This window comes from Passer montanus, unplaced genomic scaffold (assembly GCF_014805655.1).
Source record: "Passer montanus isolate IOZ18808 unplaced genomic scaffold, ASM1480565v1 scaffold69, whole genome shotgun sequence".
NCBI classification, from domain to species: Eukaryota; Metazoa; Chordata; class Aves; order Passeriformes; family Passeridae; genus Passer; species Passer montanus.
In genome coordinates, this window is record NW_024372036.1 from 6,402,099 (window position 1) to 6,429,017 (window position 26,919).

Below are 26,919 nucleotides of genomic sequence, written 5' to 3' on the forward strand. Positions count from 1 at the left end.
TCTATCCTGATCTAGAGTGGTGTAGAAGCAGGAAAGGTAAGTTTGACTTTGCCTGAAGATAGTTTAAAAAATATCAGCTTTAGTTTGTAATGAATAGAATGTGTAAAACTATATAGCCTGTGATTTTTTTCTGCCAAAATGGAAAAGCTGTAAAACCAAGTTGGATGTATAGGTATCAGCCCTTAAATCTGTATTCTGAAGGTTCTCTGTGGTTGTCTCTAGACAATCTTGTGGTGTGCATTCAAGGTTATGTAGCCAAATTTTCTAAAATATAAACTGAAAATCTAACTGAGGGAGATTGTGAGTAATAGATGTTGTGTTGTACTGCGAACCATTGGAAAGAGTAAAGGTGGAAGTGAAATGCTGGGAAAGATGATGTGTAGTGAGTCAAGCTGCAAGATTCTGGATAGGTTAAAATTCCTTCGGGAAAACTATAAAGAGCAAATAGCACTAGCTAATCCAGGAAGTAATATAAACATTTATCTACATTTCAATGCCTTTGTCTCCTCCTTCCACCAAGATACAGTCTTTCCCTGGCAGTATTCTATGTTACAAAATAAATTTCTTTATGTGAAATCAGATTATCATTATTAGTGAAAAAACAGCCATAAATTTGGGACCAACAAATGCATAAATCATAGCATTGCTTTACGTGTTATCAAGTGGAGTTTTGTAGAAAGAATTTGATTATCATCATTGATTATTTTTTTAACCATAAATCTGAATTCAGCCAGTAGATATTTTGACTTAATAGTGTTTCATGTGATAAAAAAATAACTATAACCAATGACTGTTATAGAGATTTAGAAGAAAGATTCAGACCTGGATGCCATCATCATTACAGTGAAATCTGTACAAGAGCTAGAATAAAGAGGGAAATATAAATGCCATAGAAAAAATGCAGTGAAGAAAATACTGTAATAAGTATGCATATATGTAAGATTTACTTGCTTATGGAAATAAATTCTTTAGTAGAAGTAAATAAGAAATTCAATGCTGGCTGAGCTGGCAGTTGATGATCAAAGTGTTGAGTGCCAGAGGACCTAGTTGAGTCACAAAAAGAAGAAAACTATATCCTCCAAAAAAATACATTTCCTGAAGATTAATAGTTGTGATAAGAGTGAAAAATCAGATAGATGTTTTTTAATGTGATTCAGCTGTTATTAAATAGGTGACAAATGTGAACTTCTGACTAAGACACTTCGAATGAAACAGTGGAGAATAGTGGCAATACTGTCTCAAAAGATACTTAGTCAGAAGTGTTAACATCGAGAATATTTTCTGACTCAGAGCAAAATTTGAGCAAAAAGTTGTGAAAAGAGGTAGATACGGATACTAAAAATTTTAAGGGACTGTGACATACATACATTTATGGCTTTGCACCAGAAACTTCACTTTCTTGAAATTGGTCCTAAATTACATCTTGAGGTGAAGTGTGTGACCAAAAACTGAGAATTCTGATGAGATATCTTTAAAGAGGGGCAGAAACATTTATACCTCTTTTAAGCTCATTTTCATAAATTAAGAAAGTAATACAATTTTGAAGAAACTCTGAATTTCAAGTTTCATCCTCCATGAAAATGAGTGCTGCTTACCTTTAGTAACACAATATATGCTGGTGTAGTTTTCATCCTTTCAGAGTCTTTTCAGTTTTTAAGGACGTGACATTTCAGTCTCAGGAAACAAAAATTGAGTGTGTGACTATTGAATATTCCCCTGCTTCATCTATCTTACTTAGCATAGCAAAAGCAGAAGAGAAAATGTCATATGGAAAAACTGTTTCTCATGTTGGCTCATTTCTTGACATCATTTCTACTTAGAGTTTATCAAATTAGAAGAAAGCGTAATTCAGTTATCTTACAGAGTATAAGGAAAGTTTCTTCCTGACTCTCATGTGTAATTAGTCTATTCCAAAGCACTTCATAAGATTTCTTTTTTATGACTGTTGTCTATTCTATTGGCAATTTTGTGTGGTGAGAACCACTGTTATCTGGGTTATTAAATCAAGGTACTGCTTGAAATCTCCAGAGTAAAAGGTAGAAAGTATATATTAAAATAATTATTTGGGCTTTTTTCCTCTGAAATTCTAAAATGAGAAACTCAATTATTTTTCCCAGAGAACAAGAATTAAATTGTTGAGAGCAATAATTTAGGAAAAAGCCCAATTTTAAAAATATTTGTTTTAGAAATGTTGAGTGTGGTATTGGAAACCATCGTCTTTCCAAGCTCTATTGTTGCCTCTGCCTTTAATATTTGCAATTGTTCTAGACAATAAACAGAATTGCATTTAAAAATTCTATAGTGCAAAATCTTGAGAGCACAAAGCTTTTCATTTCATGGCAGTCAGTCTGCCAGTCTGAGAAGAGCCTGTCCTCATCTCAGATTCATTCTCTCTGAAACTGAAAAAATTGCACCGACTTCCCCCAGTGCTTGCATGTACTTCCTGCTGCAAATGAAAGCTGTTGGTGTCATCGCTTTCAAATGAAATATGGGAGAGCAGCAATCCCAATTTGTGGGCTTTTTTCAATAAGGTGTTTTAACAGGTAGAAAAATAATGAAGCTGAATCTAGAAATTGCAAAAGAAGAAATGGATTATTTGGAGTGGCCTTAATATCTTGCAGTTTTTTTCAGATGAGGACAGATCCTCTGGGAATATTTTTTTCTATAGAAGGATATATTACTTCCTTTCATTCTCTGAAAGGAAGGAAAGCAAAGATCTTTCTTCAAAGGAAAAAGTGAAGCAGACCTTTGAGAATAGAATGTTTGACATAAGAACATTAGTGCATTAGTATGTAAAATGTTGGATTTTTCATCTTCTGTCTCAAGGTCTTTTAAAAAGAAAAGAAAGCCAAGACACCCTTTTGAAAGAGGACAAAAAGGATGTAAAAACTCTACCTTTTCCTGTCAGAACGCACAATTTAGACCTTATAGGATTATTAGATTTTTCGAACCATTCTTAAGTCTGTATACTATTTATGCTGAAAATCCAGTTACTAATTCTGAATACTGAACATTGTGTTGACAGTTGATTTTTTGCAGTAACATTTTTCAGCATAAGCTGTTTAAAAATAAAGCTGTTGTGAGAGTGAATAGTTCATTGGCATAATAGTTATAGTAGTAACAATAATAATAATGGTAATGTTCAAGGGGAATGGATTTATGTGGACAGGCCACTGGGATGATTAGAAGGATGCAGCACTTCCCCTATGAGGAAAGGCTGAGAGAATTGGGGTTGTTCTGCCTGGAAAAGAGAAGGTTCTGGGCTGATCTAATGGCAGTCTTCCAGTCCTTGAGCAGAGCCTACAAGAAATAATGGGGAGGGACTATTTACAAGAGCCTGGAGTGACAGGACAAGGGGGAATGGCTTCAAACTGACAGAGAATAGGTTTAGGTTTGATATTAGGGGGAAATTCTTTACTGTGAGAGTATTGAGACCCTGGCACAGGTTTCCCAGAGAAGTGGTGGATGTTCCATCCCTGGCTGTGTTCAAGGCCAGACTGGATGGGAGCACCCTGGTCTAGTTGAAAGTATCCCTGCCCATTGCAAGAGGCTGGAACCAGATGATCTATAAGGTCTCTTCCAAGCCAAACCATTCTATATTTCTATGATATAAGCTTACCTGTCTGCTTCCTTTTTAGCTCTGTGGTCTTTTAACTTCATCTGTAGCCTTAGATACATAGCAGGGAATGCATGATTCTGAAAAACATTCCTTGAGCTCATACAGTTCTGTCAGCAAATAGCATGTTGTAAAAAATAATATGAAACCTATATAGCTTTTTGCCTAAGACTGCTTTTTTGATAGTGCAAATGATCACAGAGTTTACAAAAGATGCCTGCGAAGATGGAAGATAACACAGCTACAGGAAGATATCCCCTTTCTTCCAAAAAGGGAAATAGGAAGTAAAGAAGCAGCTCTTCCAGCACTCAAGTGCTGGAGGTCACTTGGAAGAGCAAAGCCATTGTCTTCTGAAAACATTTCTCTTTATCCTTCAAGGGCCTCTCATGGGCTGCTGCTGCTGTGTTCAGAATGATGAAATTCACCCCTGTCATTTTATCAAGAAGTGTGTGAGCTTGCTTTTCCATACTCTTCTTTTTCCATGCATTTATAAAGACAGATGGGAGGAAATATCTAATTTCTACTAAAGGGGGTTATTGGTGAGGTGTGACCTGACTTCTGCACCAGAGTGGTGAATCATTTAAGAAAGGTTCAAGATTTTTTTCTTCCTCTACCCTGATAATTCACTAAGAAGCAAATTTAGGAGGAGCAACATTTAGGTACCACTGGTCTATAAGGGCAGCAGAAGAAATTCTTCATCATATAAGGCACTCTTACCTGGCTTGGGATTAGCCTTTTCCCTCATTTTCAGTAGGAACACAGGAAAGAAAAAATTCCCTGCACTTTTAAAGTTAACATTTGAGAATATCTCCCTCTCAACACAAATGCAAAAGACTTTGCATGTTTCATGCTAGGATTAAAGAAAAAGACTAGTTCATTCAGAGTAATTATGTTAATCAAATAAAGCCATGCAGTTAAAATATCTGCCAGTTTCCAAAGAACTGTTAAAACAAATGCAGTACTTCTAAACAGAATTTTTGAATCAGCCATCCTGAGAAAGCAGTTTACTGAAATAAAGATGAGACTTTTCTTTGCTTAGAGAAAGCTCCTGTCTTTCAGGTGTAGTTTCTTGATTCTTATCCAGGGAGTCTAAATAGTGCAGGAAACTTCTAACTGCTTCTTTTACTTTAAAAAGCTCCCGAGAGGTTTTACTTTCTTGCACTAAAATTTCCAGCAGAGGGAGCTTTACGATTACCTTTAGTAAAAAAACCAGGTGCTCAATACTTTTCATCTACAATGTATAAAAAATGTGAGACCATTGGGCTTTTTTTTTTTATGGTGTGAATTCATGACATCTTATTATGGATCAATTTATAAGGAACAGAAAGGAAAAGACTTTCCTAGAAAGAACATTTCCATAGGTAGTGTTACTATTTCACCACAGTTCCTTTGAAATTGGAAAGTTCTTTTAACTTAACATGGAATATTTTTTGTCAATTCATAATCTTTTTCATTTTTCCATAATAGTTTTTCAAGTGCTTTGAGTAGAATTTCTCTCACTATTCCTTTGTTGCCTACATGCAAAAGAAAAAGGGGAAGAAACTTAAATTCTAGGAAAACTTCTCCTTTTTTCCCAAAAAGCTTCTCTGTTCAAGCATGACCTCATCAAGATTTCCAAGCTTCACAATCTTCCCCTGTAGTGATGGAGTGCCAGGGATGGACACACCAAGATTCTTTATTACTTTGGAGAAGCTCTCATTCTTTTTCCTGGCACACACAGTCCATTAAACAGACAAGATATAAATGTGGAAAGATGATTATTCTGTCACAAGATAACACAATTATAGTGTTCTCTGTATTTATTGCAGGGCTGATTTGGTAGCTGAACAGAATACTGAAACCTACTCTGTTCCAGTCTCTTCTACATACAAATTATGAGGTCTTGTCTATTATATTTGGGGCCCTACAGTGTTCATGGAGCTAATGAGTAATTAAGATGAGGCTATTGTGAAAATGCATATAAATGTATAAACATGGTAGTCTTGAATTGATTGCAGTATGTAAATTCCCATGCATTTTTTTAACTTTGGTTTATGTACGTGTGATCAGTGGATTATTTTGCATTTATGTTAGAAAATATATCACACATTGAACCATTTAAAATTCTTTCCTGTGTATACTGTAGTGCTTCAATTCCTGTTTGTTTTAAATTTTGTTGTATATTAATAATTGATAAATGTAATTGATTATTTGGCACATTTTTAATTGATTAAAATTTTTAAATTATGTTTATGTCAGTGGCCTTTCATTTGGTGAATAAAATTTAGGTTGTTATATAAATAAATAAATAAATAAATATACGTAGCAGCATATTTGTTGTTAACTTTGCCTGTATAATTTCAGAGACAGATGTTTATACTTTTGGACTTGGACAGTATGGGCAGCTGGGACATGGAACTTTTGTGTTTGAAAGTTCAGTACCGAAGCCTGTGAAACGCTTGAAGAGGCATAAAATTTGTAACATTGCATGTGGGGAAAATCACACTGCTGTGGTAGCAGGTATGGGAGTGCAAAATTCTGGAACCACTTCTAGCAACTCTCTCATGCTGTAAAAGCTTTCCTTATACATTGTGCAGTAGCAGACATATCCATTACTGGTTCTAAAGGTGAAATGAGCCAGTGAGAAAGGTGAATTCAACAGGAATTTCTGACTCACAGCCATGCCATGCATAACTCTGTATCTCCTGGGGAATTATAACCTAACTATGCCTTGCTAACAAATATTCTTGTTTAGAATAGTCTTGTTTTCTGTATAGTTTAAATCTTATTATTTTGTTGGGATAGTTTTTTTTACAAATTGTCTGGACCAACATCTCAGACAGCACTTTGAAAACATGCATATTTTTAAATAATATTAATCTGTTGAAGATGTAAAAAATAATTGTTCAGATTTTGCTCTTGGAAGGGAAATATTTCTTACTTTCACAGCCTGTTACTTTGTAATGGTTCTGTCCTGGTTTTCTATTGAATCTTTGTTTTGACATCCTTTTTATTCCCATATGCAGAGAATGGCCTGATGTTTACTTTTGGAGATGGACGACATGGCAAGTTAGGATTTGGAGAAGAGAGTTTTACAAATCTGTTTGATCCCACTCTGTGTTACAATTTCTTGAAGTTCACAGTCCTTTTGGTAAAACCTTTGTTCATTTCTCTCAGACATCATAATATTTATCTTTTTATGAAACACATTATTAATGAGAGCTGAAATATCATTATAGAATTATTTCTTTCTATAACATTTAATTAGTAGACAACATAAACTGAAGGAAGGAGGAAAATATATATGCTTAGCACAGTGTTAATTTAGTTTAGAATGTCTTTGACTTGGGCTACACATTCAGATTGCTCTTTAGGGTTTTATTCAGTACTCTTGTACTATGGTGTTTTGGTCTTCAGAGCTGTGGTAGCTTATAAACTGAATTATTTATTACTCTTGGATGGTTGGAAGTATGGGGAACTTTTTATCTTTTCTGTAAACACCAGAGAGTAATCTTTTCAATTTGACAATTTTTGTACAGTGGGATATTTTTAAACCTCAAGAAAATTTGAGGGATTTTTTTAAATCCAAACTGGACAAGAAAGCAATAGTCTTTTTTTTAGAGAATTGTGTAAGGGAAGTTTTTTTCATCTGCTTCTTGAGGTGTGGAAATGTCAGAGAATTGTCATCATCAAAAATATTAACACGACTCAGGACTGAACAAAATTTGCAGCAAAATCTATTGATCACTTCTGTTTGTGTACTGGAATTAGAGGTGAAGGAAGTTTTATTGGAAGCAGTGAGTGTTTTAAACCTTTTAAAAAGTGAAAGCTCTGATCCTTATATAATAATATTGTGTCTGCTGGAAAGTGTTGAATTTATTTTACATTTTGCTGATTTTGTGATGAAACATTTAGGTTTGAAAGTATCAGTATTGCTCTCAAGTGACTTGTATCAAAATAAATAGCTAAAGTCTCTTGAAAATCAGTGGAAATATCTTTGCTATCTTTTATATAAAAAATGTGATAGTCCTGTCTTTTGTTCTGTTCAGTACAAATAGATTGTATTTAAGTAAGAAGAAGTGAACATAGATCACTAGTTGTTAATAAATGTGATTAAGTATTTTTATTTTGTTGGTGTATTTGGGAACTAAATTTGAAGCCATTTGCTGTGTCTTACTTCTACTACTTTTCTTTCTTATCATCTAAATCCCTAGAGATGATTGTAAGAAAAGTGCATCCTTGATATTTGCAAATGAAGTAATCAGATCTTTTTTTGAGCTGTAGGTTGCTTGTGGGGGTTGTCACATGCTGGTTTTTGCTGCTCCAAGACCTAAAGGATCTGAAATCCCCTTGGAAGATTTATATGAGCCTCGTTTGACTGCTGCTACCTCTCAAACCAGACGGGACTTTGTACTGGCAAACACTTTACAGTTATCAGCAGCACGAATGCGACGTCGAGAGAGGGTAAGCTCAGAGATATTTAGAGTTGCAATGTTTCTTTCAGGAATCAAAATCACTTTCATAGCTAAAATCACAGCATATGCCAAGCAGTTAAATATATCTTTTTAAACTAAGGGTTTAATGTTAATATATAACATGAAAAACAGGCATTTACCCTGGTCCCAAAAATTGATGCAGGAGAAAAACAAGTAGGTATTGGTCAGATTTTGCTTAATTATTTCTGTGAAAGAGATTAAAATTGGGTTTGTGATTTTTTTTTGTTCTAAAATGCAGAACCTGTTCCTTTGCATTTTTTAATCTTAGAAATATTTTTTTTAAAAAATAGGAAGAACCTGACTCTTTTGCTGTTCTCTCTGAATCCTTGAATATATCAAACAATTTCATAGTTCATAAAATATCAAAGGAGAATATTAGATGTAGCTACTTAAAATATTACTTTCTGCTCTTTTATCTCCACTACACATTCCATATGATTGCCTTAAACAGCACAATGAATTGGATCATTTCACTTACCTGTCTGAGAACTAGCTCTATCAAAACCTGAATTTATTCTATAAAAATATATTGATGTTGTGGATTAAATACCTTAATGTTATTTGAGAGTTTAGTTCTTCATTTTGGATAAAAAGAAAAGGTTCTTTTTCTCCTTTGCTCATATTTTAGGATTGTTTGAAATCATTGCATAGAAATGATCTTAAAAATCCCACTATATATCTGCCCACTTTCTAGGACTATTAATAATTAAAATTTTTAAAGATATTGTTTCTGCTTATTATGTTGCAACACTGTATCCCAAGCTAACAGCAAATACCGCTCATAAGGATGAGAGAATGCTTGCATTTTGTTCTTCTACCCCTTTTCTCAATTTATTGGTTTTCAATCTTCTAAAGGAAAGGTCACCAGAGCAGTTTGCTCGAATGGCACAAACTCTGCCTGCAATGGGGAAAGGCTTCTTAAAATCTTCATTGCCTGTGGCAAGCAACACCAGCCCATTCTGGTTTTCTGCAACAAGTCATCCTAAAGCTGAATCTGGGAGGGATGGAAACCATGAGAAAGGTGAAGTGTCCCCACATCTTGCTGCTGTTTTCTGATAGGAATGGTTTGACTCTCATCATTCATAAACACATGTGCAGTTTGAACCTGAAAGAAGGTTCAGGTTCAGTCTGGCAGCATACAGGCGTGAAAGCAGAGAAATGCAGACAAAAATTGCCTCACCCTCTTCATGTTTGAAAAACAAATTTAAAGATTAAGAGGAGACTTGAGTGAAAAAAAACCCCAATTTATAAATTGTACCTGTAGTTACCTTTAGAAATAAGATTCAAAAAAATACTGTAAAAACATTAACTACTTTGTTTTCACAAACAAAAAAAGGAATTACAGGGAAAAAAATCGTTAGGAGGAGTGTTAAGGACATAGGTAAGCCTACAAGGAACTTAGATAAGAAAACATAAGAAAATAGGTCTACTAATTTTTACAGGACCTTTCTTCTTCCCTGGGAAATGCAGAAGTACTCTTCACTCTTTGTTATCTAAGATAATAAGGATTTATAATATTCTACCTGATGGAAAAGTCTGGATAACCATAACACAGCACTGGACTTTGGCACAGATTCTCTAGAGGAGTTCTGGACTTGTCTGGCATCCTGGGCCTGTGTGATTTCCTAGAAAGAGCAATGCTGAAGAGTGCAGGATGCAGAGCTTCTCTGTAATTGTTAATTCAGATTTACTGGACAGCCAAATCTAATTTGAAAGTAATTCATTCATAGAATGAAGATGATTATTTTTAAGTCTGCCAGCATGTCCATTAGCATTTCTGGTTCCAGGAAAGCAATGCAGTGAAATTTGAATTTCCTTTAGAGTTTTCTTAGACCTAAAACCTCAGGTTTTGTGCTGTACAAAATGGTCATAGACCTGATGAGTTTAATGATGTAGGGACATTTTTATAATGCTGAATTCAACTCACTGTCTCCCCATCCATTACATGGATAATGTGCAATGGAGATAACACGACTGCAGCTACTTTGGTCTAATTTTTACACTATTATTAAGGAGATTGTCCAAAAGAATCTTTGTCCCAGGTAATATTTAGGCTTTGAAAGCCTGCAGAAATGGTCAGAGATCTACAGTGCACTGAGACCAGATTGCTGAGCTCCCTCTGTTGTTAATGATGAAAGGAGATGGAAGTGGTTTTGCTGTGTCCTGGGCTGGGGGAATGAAGAATCTGAGGACTTCAGTTCTAAGTTACTAAAATAGGAATAATCTCTGTTTTATAAGAGTATGGTGTTCTGTTTGCTGTACAGTGCTTGTTCCTATGACATTTGTTTATTTGCCGCTATTTTACCTTGTAGAAAATAATCATCAAAAAGATAAACCTAGTGAAGTCTCTTCAGAAGAAGATTCAGATAATGAAAATCTTGACAGAAACCTTGGGGATACAACTGACATCCTAAATATGGTAATATATTCCAGTAATGGATTTGTAGTTCAGTAATTTTTTGCAGGGGGAGACAAAGCATCTGAATTGTGTTTCAGGTTCCATTGCAGAATTCCTATCAGAACATCACATGTGACAGACATCTACTGACACTCTGTTAGATGAGCATGCATTTTGTATCATCATTACCCAATGCTAAAATATGTTTTAATTTTCAAAGCAGTATTGTGATGTGGGATTGAAGTGGTCCAAATAGTGCAGTGCCTCCCCACGCTTTAGCTCTGGAAATCAGAAAGGAAAGGAAAAGGATGCTGAAGGCCTCATGGTGATCTCTATCTCTGACCTTGCTTTTCTTGATGATTTCCAACAGACAATTGCAGGAAATGAAGCAGAAGAGCATCTTTTCCTGTTTTGAGAAGAGGTTTTTTAATACAGGTGGATCATATTAAAGGGAAGGCCAAAATCCAGACATTTTGATTATTTGGTGATCCCCCAGCTTGTTCCTACATATTTCATTTATTTAAAAAACATGTTCACCTTATCAGTTGTACAGCTTTCAACTTTCCAAAACATTTTGTTCTCTCAGCGGAAGGGACATGTCCTGGCCTTAATGCAGCCACAGTTATGCTGAAAGGATTGAACATCTACAGGAATTATTATTTGTTTGCATTTAAAAGTACTTAGTAATTTAATAGTGTGTTTGTCCATGCCATTTATTTAACATTATAAGACTTCATTTTGATTTACAAGAAAAAAATGTGATCAGATCCAATGCACAGCATGGCCTCCATTAATTTAGTGAAGCATAATTTACATACTGCACACGTTGTGTGGTAGACTTCCTTCTCCTTTTCAGTTTTATACCTATCCTGAATCAAATTTAAAGCATTTAAAAAAAATTTAAACATAAATTTGAAAAAAAAGCCTATCAGGCAAACTTGTCAAAATACAAGATAAATGGTTGCTCTTCTTGGATCTGAATGAAAACAATCTGCTACAGCATAGTTTTTTTCAGTTTTTCTAGACTGCGGCAACATACATCTTATTGACACATGTGACAGGAGGAGGAAAAACCTTTAATGTTCTACTGATGATACAAATTATTGGGAGTCTGAAACCAGAACTCTCCATGCTCACTGTCTTGAAAAAGAATATAGTTAAACCATCAGCAGTTAATAATCAGCAGCAGACAATATTATTATAATGTCATTTGGAATATATGGCAAGGGATGAGCAAAAATTCAGTATATATTCCCACTTAGTAGTATTCTATGTTGTCTTTTGGTTTCTTGCTTTATGTGGAAGAGATGAAGGCATTAGATTCCAAGGAAAAATTCTGCTGTGCAATGTTTCTTTAAAGATGTTCTTTCAAGGCTGTGGTGCCAAACTGGATGTTGAGTTAAGTTTGTGATGATAGTGGAGTAAGGTTCTATTTGCAACATCACAGGGAGTGGAAGGTGGATCTCAAATGTGCCTGTGGGCTCTAAGAAAGGTAGTGTAGTGTTCAGTCTCTACAGACAGTTTAGGTGTTGACATTTGTTCTCCATGCTCTTTATAAGCAGTAAAGGATGGAGTGGAAGTGAAACAGGTGAGCTGAATGATCATACAGGTTTGTCTCAGCCTGACTATGCAATAATATTAAAATGTTCATAAACTAGTTCTGTTTAGTAAAACTGGGCTTTGATGCTCCTTTCTGCATTAAATATATTTATTTTCTTAATAGAGATTCTATTTTTTGCAGACACATGCAATGAAGTTGAATCCTGGTGACTGGTCCTTAAAATTATCACCACTCCAAAAACAGAAGGTACTGTAACTAATTACATATTTTTATATTGATACAGATGTTTAAAAATCTGCAGTTCTTGTATTGTCCTAGTCCATTATTGCAATTCTTGTATTGTCCATTATTTTGCTTTGAGTTTTTAAAAAGTCAGGTAAATTTTATAGACCTCCTCTTGGTAATTTTCTGAATATCCATGACCTAAAATTCTAAGAAGCTTCATGAAGGCAGAGAGAATTTGGACAGCAACCTAGAGCTCCACATACCCAGTGCAGTTTGAGATGAGTGTGGAATATTTCACCAGTTTAAGAAGCAAGAAACTATCATATACACCTCGTAACTTCATGTAATAACCTACATTTCTACTGGTTTGTTACTAAGAAAATATTTTGGGACACTGTGTAAATATTTTATTTACAGATATTCACCATGAAGTATATTTAAAGAAGCAACAATACTGGCCTTAATTATGAAATTAAAGTACTTTGTAGTACTTTCTATTTCACTCCTAAAGTGATCCCAGCTTTTCAGCACTTTGTTATATTTCCTTAAAATTTTATTTTAGATTTTTAAAGTTATTATTCAGAATTTGTTAAATAAATGTAAAATTTAAAGCAAAAAGACAACAGATTTTAAAACTTCAACTTTTAGGGGGTGTAACAGTGAGTGCATCAGAAGGTTTCCACAGGAGGAAGTGTAAGAGAACTGTATGAATTTCCTTCTGCTTGCACAGCCTCATACATTGCCCCTGCTCTGGTGTATGGGCTGTGGCACTGGCTGCACAATTCCTACTGCATTTCCTTGGATAGAGAGAAAGGTGTAGCACTACCAGGGTGTTACATTCTTCTAATATGTGCACTTGTAAATTCATTTCATGTGAAATATTCTGCCTTTTATGCTGTCTTTTAATCCTCTCTCACAAATTGTTTTCTTGTTCAGATGCTTTTGTAACCTTTTTCTTTCGCTGCCATTTGTCTTTAATGCTTTTTTTCTTTCTTTTTAATTTTCTGCTTCTCATGTGGAATAGAAGAACAATAAAAATGTGAAACTGAAAAGAGATGGTAAGGGTGGGCTGAAAAACAAGGATTCTGATTTCACAAAGGAGGGCTCAAAATTAGAGTCTGTCTCTTTACAAAATCACTCTTCGCTCTCAGAGTCAACTGGACAAGATTTAGAAAAGAGTAGTGCCTTTGCAGGAAAGCCTGTGTCCAGAAAAACTATTAAGAAAGGTAAATCTGAGCATGCACAAAGTGATAGTACTTTGAAAAGTGGTGCTCAAGAAATTACTGAGGACAAAAGCATATTAGTGAAAAGGGAAAAAGAATGTGTGGAAAATCCTGAATTTTTCAGAGAGGATGCAACATATAATCTTCCCACTGAAAATCAAATTCTGACTGAAAAAATAAATTCTTCCAATAAAAAGCCAAAAGCTGTTAAATCTAAGCGATCCCTTAAAATAGAGGTACTTCCTTCTGCTCCCAGGGATCAGCCCCAGACTGATTCATTAACTGTACAAGAATACCGTCCTGTTAAAAAGCAAGGGAGTCAAAAAACAACAGACAGTCAAAGCAAACTAAAGGATGGTGTTGAAAAATCTGACAAGTGTGAACTGATAAATGTCACAGGACAAGAAAGTAGTGCAGAACAGAAGCTTAAAAAAAAGCATCAGTTTTTGAAACAAGTATCTGTAACTTCATCATCATCATCATCTTCAACTGAGGAAAGTACTAATGATCTCCAAAAATATATACTTAAGGAAGAGGCTTACTATGAACACAGAGCTGTCCAGAGGGCAAGGAGGACAGTGACACATCTGGACTTAGAAAAATACAGTGAGATTGAGGAGATGCAAGCTACAAACAATGAGAAAGAACGTGTAGAACAGACTGATGTAAAAAGCCTGAATGAGGAAGAAACAAGCTCTGATGCTAAACCTGTTGAAGACAGGCCATTAGAAATTAAGAATGAGGAGGAATCTGATCAGGAGCAGGAGAATGAAAGCAGTGAAAAGGGTGAAAAAGAAAAATTGGATGAAACAATTGACAGTGAAGGTAAACTAGGGGAAGAAGAAAGTGAGGTTAAAAAAGACAGAGATGAAGTTTCAGTAGAAAAAGATGAGGGAAAAGATAATGAGGAAGAAGATGAACAAGAAGAATCACAGACTGAAAGAGACAGTGGGAATGAAGGTGCAGAGGAGACTGAGGAGCAGCAAGATAGCAAAGAGCAAAGAGATGAGCAAGGCAGGTTGATGGAGGAAGAAGAAATGGTGAGTGAGGGAGAAAAGGAGGATATGGAGGAGAAGTATGAGAAAGAGGAAGGCACTGAAAAAGGAAAAGAGGAGGTTAAAAGTGAGGGAAAAGATGTGAGTGAGGAAGGAGGGGAAGATACAGAGGAAGGGGAAGAAAAAGAGGTAGAAGCAGAAGAGGAAGGAGATGAAAAGGAAGATGAAGAGGAAAAAGAAAGGGAGAATGAAAAAGATAAAGAGGGTGAAGAGGAGGAGTTGGGAGAATCATTGGCAGGGAGGGAAGAAGAGGTGTCTGAAGAAGAGCATGTTGAGGAAAATGCAAATACAAAAACTAAGGAAGTGGGTGAGGATGGAGTGGAAGAAGGAAAAGATGGGAAGGATGATGTGGAAGAGGAAAGAGGAGATGAGAAAGAGGAAGGAACAGATGCAGAAGCAGAAGGGGACGAGGGAGAAGACGATGACAAGGAAGAAGAGGAGAGGGAAAATGAGGAGAAAGGGGAAGATGAAGAAGAGGGAGAAGGAGTGGAAGAAGATGAAGGAGTAGGAGAGGAAGAAGAGAGTGTTGGAGAAGATGAGGGAGAAGAGGGGATGGAAGAAGAAGAGGAAGATGAGGAAGATGAGGAAGGAGTGGAAGAAAGGGGAGATGAGGAAACAGGACAGGAAGAAGAAGAGGTAGAGGAGGGGGAAGAGGCAGGACAGGAAGAAGGAGAAGAAGAAGATGAAGGAGAAGGGGAAGAGGAGGAAGAGGAAAAAGAGGAAGAAGGTGAGGAGGAAGAGGAAAAAGAGGAAGAGGGTGAAGATGAAGAAGAAGAGGAGGAAGATGGGGAAGAAGGTGAGGAGGAAGAAGAGCAGGGGAAAGAAGAAAAGGGGGAGAAGAGGTAGAGGAGGGGGAAGAGGCAGGACAGGAAGAAGGAGAAGAAGAAGATGAAGGAGAAGGGGAAGAAGAGGAAGAGGAAAAAGAGGAAGAGGGTGAAGATGAAGAAGAAGAAGAGGAAGATGGGGAAGAAGGTGAGGAGGAAGAAGAAGAGCGGGGGAAAGAAGAAAAGGGGCAAGAGGGTGAGGAGGAAGAGGAAGAAGAGGAAGAGGAGGAAGAGGAGGAAGAAGAAAAAGGGGAAGAGGGTGAGGAGGAAGAAGAAGGGGAAGAGGGAGAGGAGGGAGAAGGTGAAGAGGAAGAGGGGGAAAAAGGAAATGAGGAGGAAGGGGATTTAGGAGAGGAGGAAGAAGAGGATGAGGGAGAAGATGAGGATGAGGAGGAAGAAGAAGAGGAAAAAGCAAAAGATAAAAGGAAAAATTATAGTAGTAAACTTCCAGAAAAGAAAAGCAAACCCAGGAAGCCAGAAAAGACAGAAAGTACTGCTTTACCAAACAGCTCTAAACAAAACATGAAATCCAAACGTCATGTAGCAAATGGTTTACATAATCCAGAACAATTTTGGAACAATGTGCTACCTCATTATTTAACACTAAAGTAGCATAGACTACTGCAGATGAATTTTTAGCCTATTCAGGAAACAGATTGATTTTTATTACTTGAAAGAAACTTTTCATGGAATCAAAGCATACTATTATGCATATAATTTAAGTGCCAATTTCTTGAAAAAGACTGAAAAAAATGTTTAGATTAGGATACTTTTATGAGAGACATCATACTTTATTGATACAATCATCTTCACAATCATGTGGATCATGTATGATATATGATCTGTTATAGAATTTCCTTAAAATACACAAAAATTAATTGCTGAGGAGGTAAACTGTGTTTGCCTCTTAATCCAAGTGTAATGTCGTGCTGACAAATCAATTATGCATTGTAACAGTGTAATCTTTGCCTTTGAATCAGCAACACACCAATTTTAGTTGCAGGGCAGTTTACTTGATAATGTGCCTTACCTGAAGGGAGTTTCAGTAAATTAGCAAAGATACCTATTTTAAAATTTTGGTATCACTCTGTTGTAATTGCGACAATACAAAGAAACACACTTCATTTTCAGAAGGCTTCAAACCTGTTTTTATTATAGCGGGCATGCTTTTTATACATTCTTACAAAACTCCTAAGTTTACACTTTACTCATTGGTCAGGAAAGACAAACAAAGTGCTTATTGGAATAGGCAGTTGCTGGTTTCTCTTATTTTTCCTTCTTTCTTTCTTGGTTTCTATGTCAACAACCTTGGTAGAAAATTCTTTCAGGGGTAAACATGGATCCTCTGATCAAACTTCTCTCTGGCTCACACAAGTCACTGTAAAACCTTTTCCACATCACTCCATAATTTATTCCCCCTACTTTTATTCTGCTCATACATTGGTAAAATGTTCAAATAGCTAAATTAAAGAAAGGACATGTTGCCAAATTTACGTGGATCAGCGGATGGGAGGTAAATGGAAATGCAATGGCCTGGGACTTTCCAAGGGCCTTAAGGCTGACTTCTTATTTTGGTGTCAGCACACAATTCTGTGCAAGAAGAGAAACACAGATCTCAGCATCTGGCCTAGATTACATTAGAATTCAGGGATAATTTTTTGAATTTCACACTTGGTGATTGGATAGAACTGAGAATTTGAAACACATACCTGTAAAACATTTTATATTTGTTTATACTGTGCAATACACAAAAGATTCTATATCTGCCCACAAAAGATTATATCACATTAGTCCTCTAACTCTGAGGTACTCCAGGAGGGAGAATATATGTTGTTGCTGTGTGAAATACATGTATTGTTTCCAGGATCAGAGCCAAAGCTTCTCCTCATTGGAGAAGATTTATGGTTTTAAAAAACCCTATCTGTAATCTCCAAAAAGAGGTAAACCAGTTGGAATAGTAAAGAAAGTGGTAAGAAAGTCTGATTTTTTTTTTTTTTGATAGGATAAAGTTAATACTTTTAGAATTTCCTGAAAATACACAAACAAATCTTGCAAATTATTTTTGTAAGATAATGCATCACTCTTTCAACCATTAGGGACTGAACTGGTAAATGAAGAGGCAGGCACTCATCATGCAGCATTGTTACTTGAATATTATGCCAATGGGTGGTCTGGGAAATTTTTGCAAACAGATCTCAGTATTGACATTCTCTAGAAAAATAGTTGTTTAAGCCCTACTTGAAAATGAGGACAGAAGAAGAAAGGAATCAAAATGAGTAAATGTCATTCAATAAAAACATGAATGGAATCAATACTTATGTTGATATTATGAAACATTTTAATATTGTTTTGTAAGATGCTGGCATTAAACAATCTTTGACACGATGTCTCCAGAATTTATTTTCTAAAAAGCCTGTAGTGGATCAGTAGTTTGACAGTAAATCCTAGTCTAGGTCCAACCTTCCTGCCTCACTCACCCCTTCCTTATGCTGCATCTGAAGGTAAGATCACCTCAGTCATGTGCTGTGCCTAAATACAGCAAAAAGTTACCCCAGTGGCTGTATTTCATCCCTTGTTTCAAACTTTGGAATTCTCTGGAACACATTGTCTTGACATCAGCATGTGTCTTTGGAGCAGGGTAAGTATCCTGATATTCTGTTAGAGAATATTTAAACAGTTAGATGCCCTTCCCGAGCTCTCTCTAATGATGGAGTCATTGGATATTTTGCCAGTGTGCTGTGCTATCACTGAACTCCTCTGAAAACACTTCCCTTTGAAATTAAGTGGAGCTGTGATATGTTATTTTATCTTTCTTGGGAAAGATTAGGATGTTACTGTGATTAAACTTAGAAAGTTTAGTAGTATTGAAAAGTATTTTTATAGGCCAAAAACTGGGTTTCTTGGATATGACATGTACTTCTTTGTGGTTCTAGAATTCATCATTGGAAGAAAACTGGGCTGTGAAAAACAAAACAACGCTGTTATTTCTAGTGAATTTTTTTCCTAGAGAGAGAGAAAAAAGAGACCATTTTAAAGCAAGTGATTTTCAATTCCACATAGGAATGGCCCTTCATTTACTCTTTGGTTCCAGCATTTAATGTAAATTCTTAGGAAAATGAGGACTATTTTTTGTTTCTCTCTTAACATATGCTGTTAGAAGAAAGCTTTCCAAGAGAGTGAAGGAAGCCAGCTTATGGGCATCTCCTCTTCTTTGTTTTGTCTAGATTAAAATTCATTGATTTGAGAACAGATTTTATGCAGTTTTGTGGATCATTCCTGTGGTGGGGGAAAAGCAGAGCTTTACTCCAGCACTTCTAAGGGTTTTCCACAGACTCATTATATAAATTGTGCTCTGTGCCAGCATTTCTGGGCTTTGAGGGGACTTTGGAACTCCATTAGCATAATGAGTGGAATTTTATTTAGTTTGACTCATTCTGGTTTATGAAGTTTGCTACTTGTGGTTTTGTGAAAATTCAGTATATCCTTGGTATTTATTATGGCAAACAAAGAGATTTATGTGCAGTACTGAAGAAACATGGCAGAAATAGTCCTAAGTTAGTTTTTAACAGAGAAAAGAAATCCTGTGTTAGAGAGAGAAAACAACAGACAATTGCCCAGACCAAAAATCTATCCATCTTTTTTCTACCAGTGGCTACTGGTGAGTGCCTGGGAAAAAAATGAATTAGAATATTAGAATAGCACAAACATGTAGCATTTATTTACCCCTGTAATAATTCATTATAATTTGTAGTTTAGCAGATACATGTATTAAATTTAACATCCATTTTCTTCACATTCATTTCTTTCAATCAATTTTTAACCTGTTTAATATGTTTTGGAAAATAATTCTTAGATTTCTTTACACATTGTTTGGAGAAGTAACTCATCTTTTTTTATTTGCATCATTTGATGTCTTTGTATTCTTGTGCTAGAAAAAAGAGCACTTATTCCCTCTTCATTATTTATTCCCTAATAATTATCACATGAAAAAGTGTTCAGTTCTGTGGTTTAAGTCAAGAATAAGTGGTTAATTGATTTATTAATTCCAGTTAACCAGCAATCAACCACCTACATGTTTAATTCAAGAGCAGCAACACAACAGTTGACAGCAACACTGGACATCCTCAAAGTGTTAATAAGCACATGGAAATTTCTAGGCATCCCCTGCAGCTCATCTCAGAAGTGTTAATCCCCTGCACAGTCTCACAGACATTCACAGAATTACAGGTGTTGCCACTGTAAAAGGTGCTGCCTTTTACAGTGGGTATGCAACTCAAACACCTCTGGCACTTTCAGAGGGTTGGGTGCAGGTCTGCTGCTGCCTCACAGCTCTGCTTAGAGGTCAGGGTGCTCTGGGTGACCTTGGAATATTCTGTAGCACAGCTCTTCCCTTGTGTCTGCAAAATTTCAGCAGATAAGTTTTTCCATTATAGCTGAACAGATCAAACCATTTATTCAGATATTAGATCACTTGGCATGATTGATGCTGAATAACAAAAATGTCCTTCTCCAAGCTGCAAAAAGTGTCTAGGTTTCACTCATTATTTTTTGTTCCAGTTTCATGTGGATGACTGTATGGATATTCTTTAGAATAGGGCCTTTCAGAATTATGCAGAAAGGACATCTAGTTTCTGTTTTCATTGCTCTTTAGTTTTTTCCCCTCCTAGTTTTTCTTACCTTTAGGTATATTTTAATATAAATTTTAGCTTATTTTCTCCCATGATGACACTACCTTTTAGATCCTATCTCTCATATAACAATAAGGACCTGTAAAAAGGCCAAAAAAGGGCAACATAGATGAAAGGGTAATTTTTCCTCTAATTGTGGAAGTGACAGTTTAGTATTGTGGCATTCTATGAGCAGCTGAGCACATTCTTAGCTTGCAGAAATGGCAAACCCATGGTATTGTGCTCAGTAAGGTTCTGAGCATGTTTGGGATCCAAAGTCTCTCAACTGACTGAGCTGTAACATTCTTATACACTTATTTATGTTTTAATGGAGACAGAAGAGGATTGAAAGAATATTGAAAGGATTTGGGAGAGACAGCTTTGGCATCAAAAAATTGCATTGCAGACAGCAACAGAAGTTTTATTTTTCTGTTGCCAAAAGAAGCAGCAAGTACATTTAATCGCTCTCTTTTTTTAAGGATTTGTGATAGTGCTCGATGTTTTTTTGCTTGTCAACCTATGTTAGAATAATTTAAACAAATATTAGTACTGTTATCTCAAACCCCCATGCTTAGTTATGAAAATAATTCTTACCAGGGCCCTGAAATGTCTGGTGTAAAAATATTTACTATTCTGGTTTTCTTATTTCTCTGGCATTGAAAAATCTTTTGGTCTGTGATGGGTTGCAGGGCTGTCTGCTGGAGTGTCCCAGATTCAATGGTGTGGATTTAGAGCCTTATAATTTGTCATGACTGGCACACCTTTCATACAAATTTAAATTTAAATTTAAATTTAAAGTATTTGTGCTGTCATATGGAGAGTGTAAGAGAGAGAAACAAAGGTGGCTCTAAGAAAAAATTTATATTAAACAAAGCCTTTATCTGCAGATTTTTTGTAAGGATATAGATCACCGTAGTATTGAAGAATAAGATTTCAACCCTCCCTGTGTACTGTTGTTAATACAAGAGCCTGTGCTGTTTGACTGGAAAGTGAGCAATAAATACCAACCCAAAAGGAGCTTGTGAGCCACCCTGGCAGAGCCTGGCTTTCTTACAGGAAGTATAAAATACTTCACTTTCATTCTATCCAGCATCTATCCAAGGCACAAAACTACTTTCATAATTAGAAACACAGCAGCAGAACTGCTGCAAAATTTAACCTCTTTTGCAAGGCACTTCATTATCATCTGTGTGGAGAAAAAGAGCAAAGCAAACCTGAACGTGTCCTGTATCAAGGGTACAGAAAGAAGTCAAGCTGTGCTTTAAAGCCAGCCTTGCAGTGGCTGAGGGAGAACTTCCACAAGTGCTGGCAGGATGTGGAGAACAATTCCATGGGGAAGCTGGTGGCACTTGCATTACTGAGTTGGGTGTGCCTTGAAAAATCTATGAAATGAGAATGGGTTTAAAGATTTGTGATGGTTGTGTAAAAATTGTCACTTTTGCATCAGAGTATTTTGAAGTGGGGGCTCTTCCCTGGGACCCAGTCTTGCAGTGTGTGCAGGTTTTAGCAGTGACTCTTGGACCAGCTCTTTGGGAAATGTACAAAGTCAGAGAATCTCAAAAAACCTGCCTGCCTGCTTTGGTGCTTTGGCAAAAATTTGCCTTTACCAATATTTTTATCAGTGCACTGAATAAAACCCAGCATGATTACAGCAGGATTTTAATGAAAAGTACAGGATTTGGGAGAGACAATGCAGCATCTAAGCTGTGCACAATAAAAGCAGGAGTGACTGTCCTCATTCACTTGCAAATATGTGGAAGCTCCATGACAAACTCCAGACACTACAATTTTTTTCTATAAGGATTTGGAAAATATGCACAATCTGCATCCAAGTGTGGGCCAATATTCCCAAGTAATTTTTTTTCTCTGTGTCTGTTAGCATTAAGAATTCATTTTATACAGCATAATATCTTCCAGAGACACAGTAAGTTTTTCAGATAACACCGACATATTCTGCAGTTGCTCATTATATTTCTCCTGTTTTGCTCAAGTACCCAGGAGTTATTTTGGTATGCTATTTCTGTGTGACTGAATATTGCAGGCTACTTATGTTAGTGTGTAAAATACTTCATAAGAGATTGTAGTTGATGTAAACAGTCTCTAACTTGTTTTATGGTTTTCACAAAACACCTTAAAAATTCTTTCTAGTTCTATAGAAGTTTTTTCCCCCTTTTTGCTTGGAAATTTATATTTTCTGTTTGTTGTCCAAAGAAAGAAAACTTTTATGAGAAGGTAACTGTTTTGTATATAAAAGTTGTAGTACATCTGGGCTATTTCAGGTGTTGATTTATCTTGGGGAATAAACAAAAAATATCTTTTGAGTTGCTGGGAGGATAAAACTTTAAATAACTCTGTTTAAATTTCTAGTGCAAACTGAAAGTACAAATACTTCTTCAGAATATTGTTTTAAATTACAATTTCATACATTAGCAAGTAGTTATTTTTATTCACAGAAGAATGCAGAAATACATCTTTCTCCAGGTGCACCTACAGCAGCAAGCTGGCAAACCACAGAATAATAACACCAAAGCCAATTGAAATAATCTTTAGGAGGATGCCCTCAAAAATTACTGGCTACTCTGTGTAACCAATGCCAGTGTGCAGTCTCAGGATGACACCTAAAGCCTTGGTTAATGAATGTAATCTGATTAATCCTCTTAATGCAAAGTATGTGCACTGCCAGCCTGTGACACAAGTGCACAGGTCTGTGGAGACTTGTAGGTTGTTGTGCTCGGCTTTTAGTAAATAAAATATGTTGGGTAGCAAAGTGTGGGCTGAAAAAAACTTAATAGAAAATGAATCTGTTCAGTCAGTCTCTACCAGCATCATTTTCAGCTGTGTATTCACTATTTTATCCCAGAGTGATGCCATCCCTGGAGGGCACTGTTGTGTTAATTAGTCACCACATGTCCAGGGTAATCAGTGTATCACTACAGGACAGCTGCTACCTCAATATGTTTTCTTCCATCATATTTACAAGAAGGTATAACTATCTTTAAAGTTCAGTTTTTGACATTTAACAGTGGAAACTCCTCTCTGACACAAAACTGGTTTCCAGTGGTTTCACTGCACAGTGTGCCTGAAATTACAAGTGCAGCATTGCCTTCATTTTCCAGGACACTCACACAACAGCTGCATTAAGGGAATTTAATAAGTATCATGATAAGTGCTCTTAACATAAAATTGTGTAATTTGAAAACTAGTAACCTAGTAAAAAACTTGGTGTTAGGTTTAGACAAGTTATGGTGGCAGGCTCAGCTTTTTGCAGGAAACTCTTCTAAGTGTATTTAGCTGAGCTTTTCTGTTTGTCTCTGTGACAAGCTTAGTTTGGCTGCCTTATTGCTTGTAAGTGGAAGGATAAGCTGCTAAATCTCTCATTTGAGTACTCATGTCTGAATTTTGTCAGTCTTTAAACTGGACAGATTTCTTTAATAATCATTAAAGTAAGGGATATTTCTCTAAGGCTTAGAGTAACTAAGTTAATAACTCCTCTATATTAATAGCTACAAAATGAAAGCCAGTTCAAATACCTGATGACAAGTGGCTAACACTGTGTGGACTTTAAGGTGTTAAGCTGTCTCTGGAACTGCTTAGTAAGAAACAACACAGTATGAATGCTAGTTTTTCCAGCAGTTTTGTCCGGCAGTATTTCCAGTCACTTCACATCAGATGCCTTGACACCCTGATCAGTATCAAGAAAATGTTACATGTCCACCCATCCATGTACCTCCAACCCACAAATGGTAAACTGAGTTGCTTGTTTTGTGCTTTTTTTTTCACTCATCTGTACCTAAGATCAGGGTTGGTACTGTTACTTTCATTGCTGTTTTAGTAAAATGTTGACCCAGAGCATTTTCCCAGCATGGACAGTTCAGGAGTGACATGGATGTGCACCAGGTTTCTGGAAAGCAGAATTACAGCTAGCATAGGATAAGATTCCTCTACCTATTCTTCTTCAATCCTGCATCAAAGCAAGAAGATAGTCTGTAGAATGTGTTTTGTATTTGTCTTCACTAGTGCTCCAGAAAGTTCAGGCCCATGTGAAGTGTTATGCCCACTGCCCAACCTCCTTGGACCTAACACCCACCTACTCAGAGTCTTCTGCTTCAGAGGGAAAATCCTCTTTGGTATTTATACCATTCATTAATCCTGTAGACATGTAAAAAGGTCATGGGAATGCTTTTGGGCATGTCAAGCTAATGAGCTGGGCAGGTAATGGAGAAATCTGTTCCTTAAATGATTAAAAACTACTAATTGCTACTTTTGCTATTGCTGGTTTATGGCTGCTTGGCAGAACACCACACAGCAACAGACATGTAGCTACCTACCTCATTCTCAGCTCTCTTTAATAACCTTCTCTGTGGATTTTTAACAGTTTCCAAGGCAACTGGAAACAGAAACATCTCTGTAAACCAGAGCTTCCTAGAACTCTCCGCTTCAAGTGGTACATATAGTAATTACAGCTTTCTCTTCATCACTGAGTTTTCACCAGATTTTTAAAAGATCTGCAACTAAAATTGTCCTATCAATGGCTTTGATATTTTCTTCTCTAAAAATATAAAATGGTCATGGCAAACATTATTTTGACTTCTTGAGGAGATGTGGAAAGATACCATAAGCCTTCCCTTCTGAAACGCTAATTATGAGCAGCCCATCTGCCAGAGCTGTTTCCATAAACTAAGCAGGAGGGGTCCACAATGAAACAATTACAGAAATACAGAGAAACTTAATTAGCAGCTGTTGTTTGAGCAAGGTCTACTATGAGATGTGTTTCAATCTTCAGTGAGACTTTTAGCCAGAGCAGGGCACCAGGTGAGACAACAGTACAGAGCAGAGTGTAGTTTTTTCCCCTCCCTCCTGTAGACATAGGACCACATTTTTATGGAGCATTCTGAAAAGAAATGTCTTTATTTTGTATTAATCTGCCCAAAGAAAAGCCAGCTGCAGCCATTATAGCAGAAGACAATTATACACACTGAGTTATAATCCACTAAGGCGATACTTTTTACCCAAACCTATGCAAGTAAAGTCATTTGTCCACATAAGCTTGGAAAAGCAAATTTATGTTTAAGAATGTCTAGTTATGAAGGTCTGTATTTACAGGAAAACCAGAATAAATGCATGAAAATAAATCAGCAAAGACAGCTCCACAAAAATCTATGCCTTGTGTTAAATCTGCAAGGTTATATTTTCTAGATTGCTGTTCTGCTGTACTGATTTATTATACTATAGGTACAAAATGTTTAAGGCTGTTTCATAGTAACAACCATGGTTTTGTCCTTGAAGAAACTGGAACCTCAAGCCTAAATGAAACCACTTTGAAATATTTCACTTGTATGCTCTCTACTACTTTTGACTTTCTGTGCATGACCTTGGCCCAGACAGCTTCTCTCTGTCTCAGCTTTAGAGGTATTGAAGGTATTCTTCCAGCATTATCTTTCTATGAAAAAGTAATTTAGAGTGAAAAAAGAAAATAAACGCCCTAAAGCATGATGAAAGAGAATAATGAAGAGATTATAGGTGTATATATAATATATGCATACAACATATATATATGTACTTTAATTAGTAGCCTAGATTCTTAGATTATTAAATTCTTCAGGTATAAGTTTGAATGTTCAGATGATTCATCCTTTAAGATAAAAGCATATCGGTAGTATGACATTCTCAGATCATTCCCTACCATTGGTAAAATCTCCAAAATGTGCCTGTAAATGGGCAAGCAAAAGTACCAGTAACAGAACTGTGCTATCAGAGTTATGATGCAAAATTTGCCATTTTATGTCACCTCATCTAAATTTTTTTAGATGAGGTGACAGCCAGAGACACCTGTGAAAAGCTGCAGTAAATGGAAATGGGGTCAGTCTGGGAAGCTGTTCAGTTAACCAGGTGGCATCCTTGGAGTAAAAAGAATGTCTCTCTCCTCCACCTTTTTTATTTTGGATGAGGAGCATGGCTCAGTTGCTAAAATAAATCTAGTGTGATTTGAGGTGCTGTAGGCTGTGAGCTGGGCTCCAGAATGATGCAGGTCTCCATAAGTCCCCTGTAAGGATGTCTCAGATTCCTGGGATATGTGATGGGCTTAACCAAAGGTTTCTGTGTTCAAGCTTGGAGAAACATTCACTGGTGGTTTTCTCCTCACCAGCAAGATACCTTCTAATGACCAAGAGAGCAGCTGGGGAGACAACAGGCAGAAATCCAAAGAAGTAAGAGAGAATAGGGAAAACATTAACTACAGGTGGGAGACAACATTAGGAGCCAGCTGTAGGAAGAAATTCACTGTAAGACTCTTTGCTCTACCACACTTCCCAAAGGGTGTGCAGATACTGCTCACCAGTTTCCACTGTGACACTGGCTGCAGTGCAACAGAAATGTTCTCCTCTGGGCAGTGATGTGCCTTCACTTGAGTTGTCCTTGGAAGCCCTTGGTTTAGGCTCTTATATTTCTGCAGTGGGAAGGAGAATGCTTCTTATTTAAATATTGTATTTTATGCTGTTACAAGTACATACTGGCCTAATAATGACAGGAGTAACAAGGATATAATTGATTCATTTTCTATATATTTTACAAAAATAGCATTCATGCTTTTAAATATTTATTTTATAATGCCCTTGGCCATTTTATTTTTACTATATTGATGTTTTATCTTGGGATGAAAATAACTTAAATTCAAATTATAATGTCTGTATTGAATCACATGAATCAAAGCTTTGTATCTGGCATTTCTTCATTAATTTTCTTGAGAAATAGATTTGAAATTTTTTTTCAGTGTTGGAATTATTACTGTTTGTGTCAATTATGCTCATTTCAAACATTTAAAATAAGTTATTTCCATTGCTTTTTCTTTAAGGAGTCACATGTTGGCAAAGCATAAG

The 26,919-nt window shown here is 36.2% G+C and overlaps 1 protein-coding gene across 1 annotated transcript in view; it reads left to right on the forward strand.

Moving 5' to 3' along the window:
* The window catches only part of RPGR (retinitis pigmentosa GTPase regulator), a 39,707-nt gene extending 22,399 nt beyond the window's left edge, over nucleotides 1-17,308 (forward strand). Inside the window, 8 exon segments of the mRNA XM_039729386.1 lie at nucleotides 5,960-6,115; nucleotides 6,622-6,746; nucleotides 7,880-8,059; nucleotides 8,947-9,112; nucleotides 10,404-10,510; nucleotides 12,231-12,296; nucleotides 13,300-15,388; nucleotides 15,391-17,308. Coding sequence (XP_039585320.1) covers nucleotides 5,960-6,115; nucleotides 6,622-6,746; nucleotides 7,880-8,059; nucleotides 8,947-9,112; nucleotides 10,404-10,510; nucleotides 12,231-12,296; nucleotides 13,300-15,388; nucleotides 15,391-15,989 — 3,488 coding nt within the window. The 3' untranslated portion in view covers nucleotides 15,990-17,308.
* Nucleotides 17,309-26,919: the final 9,611 nt, after the last annotated feature.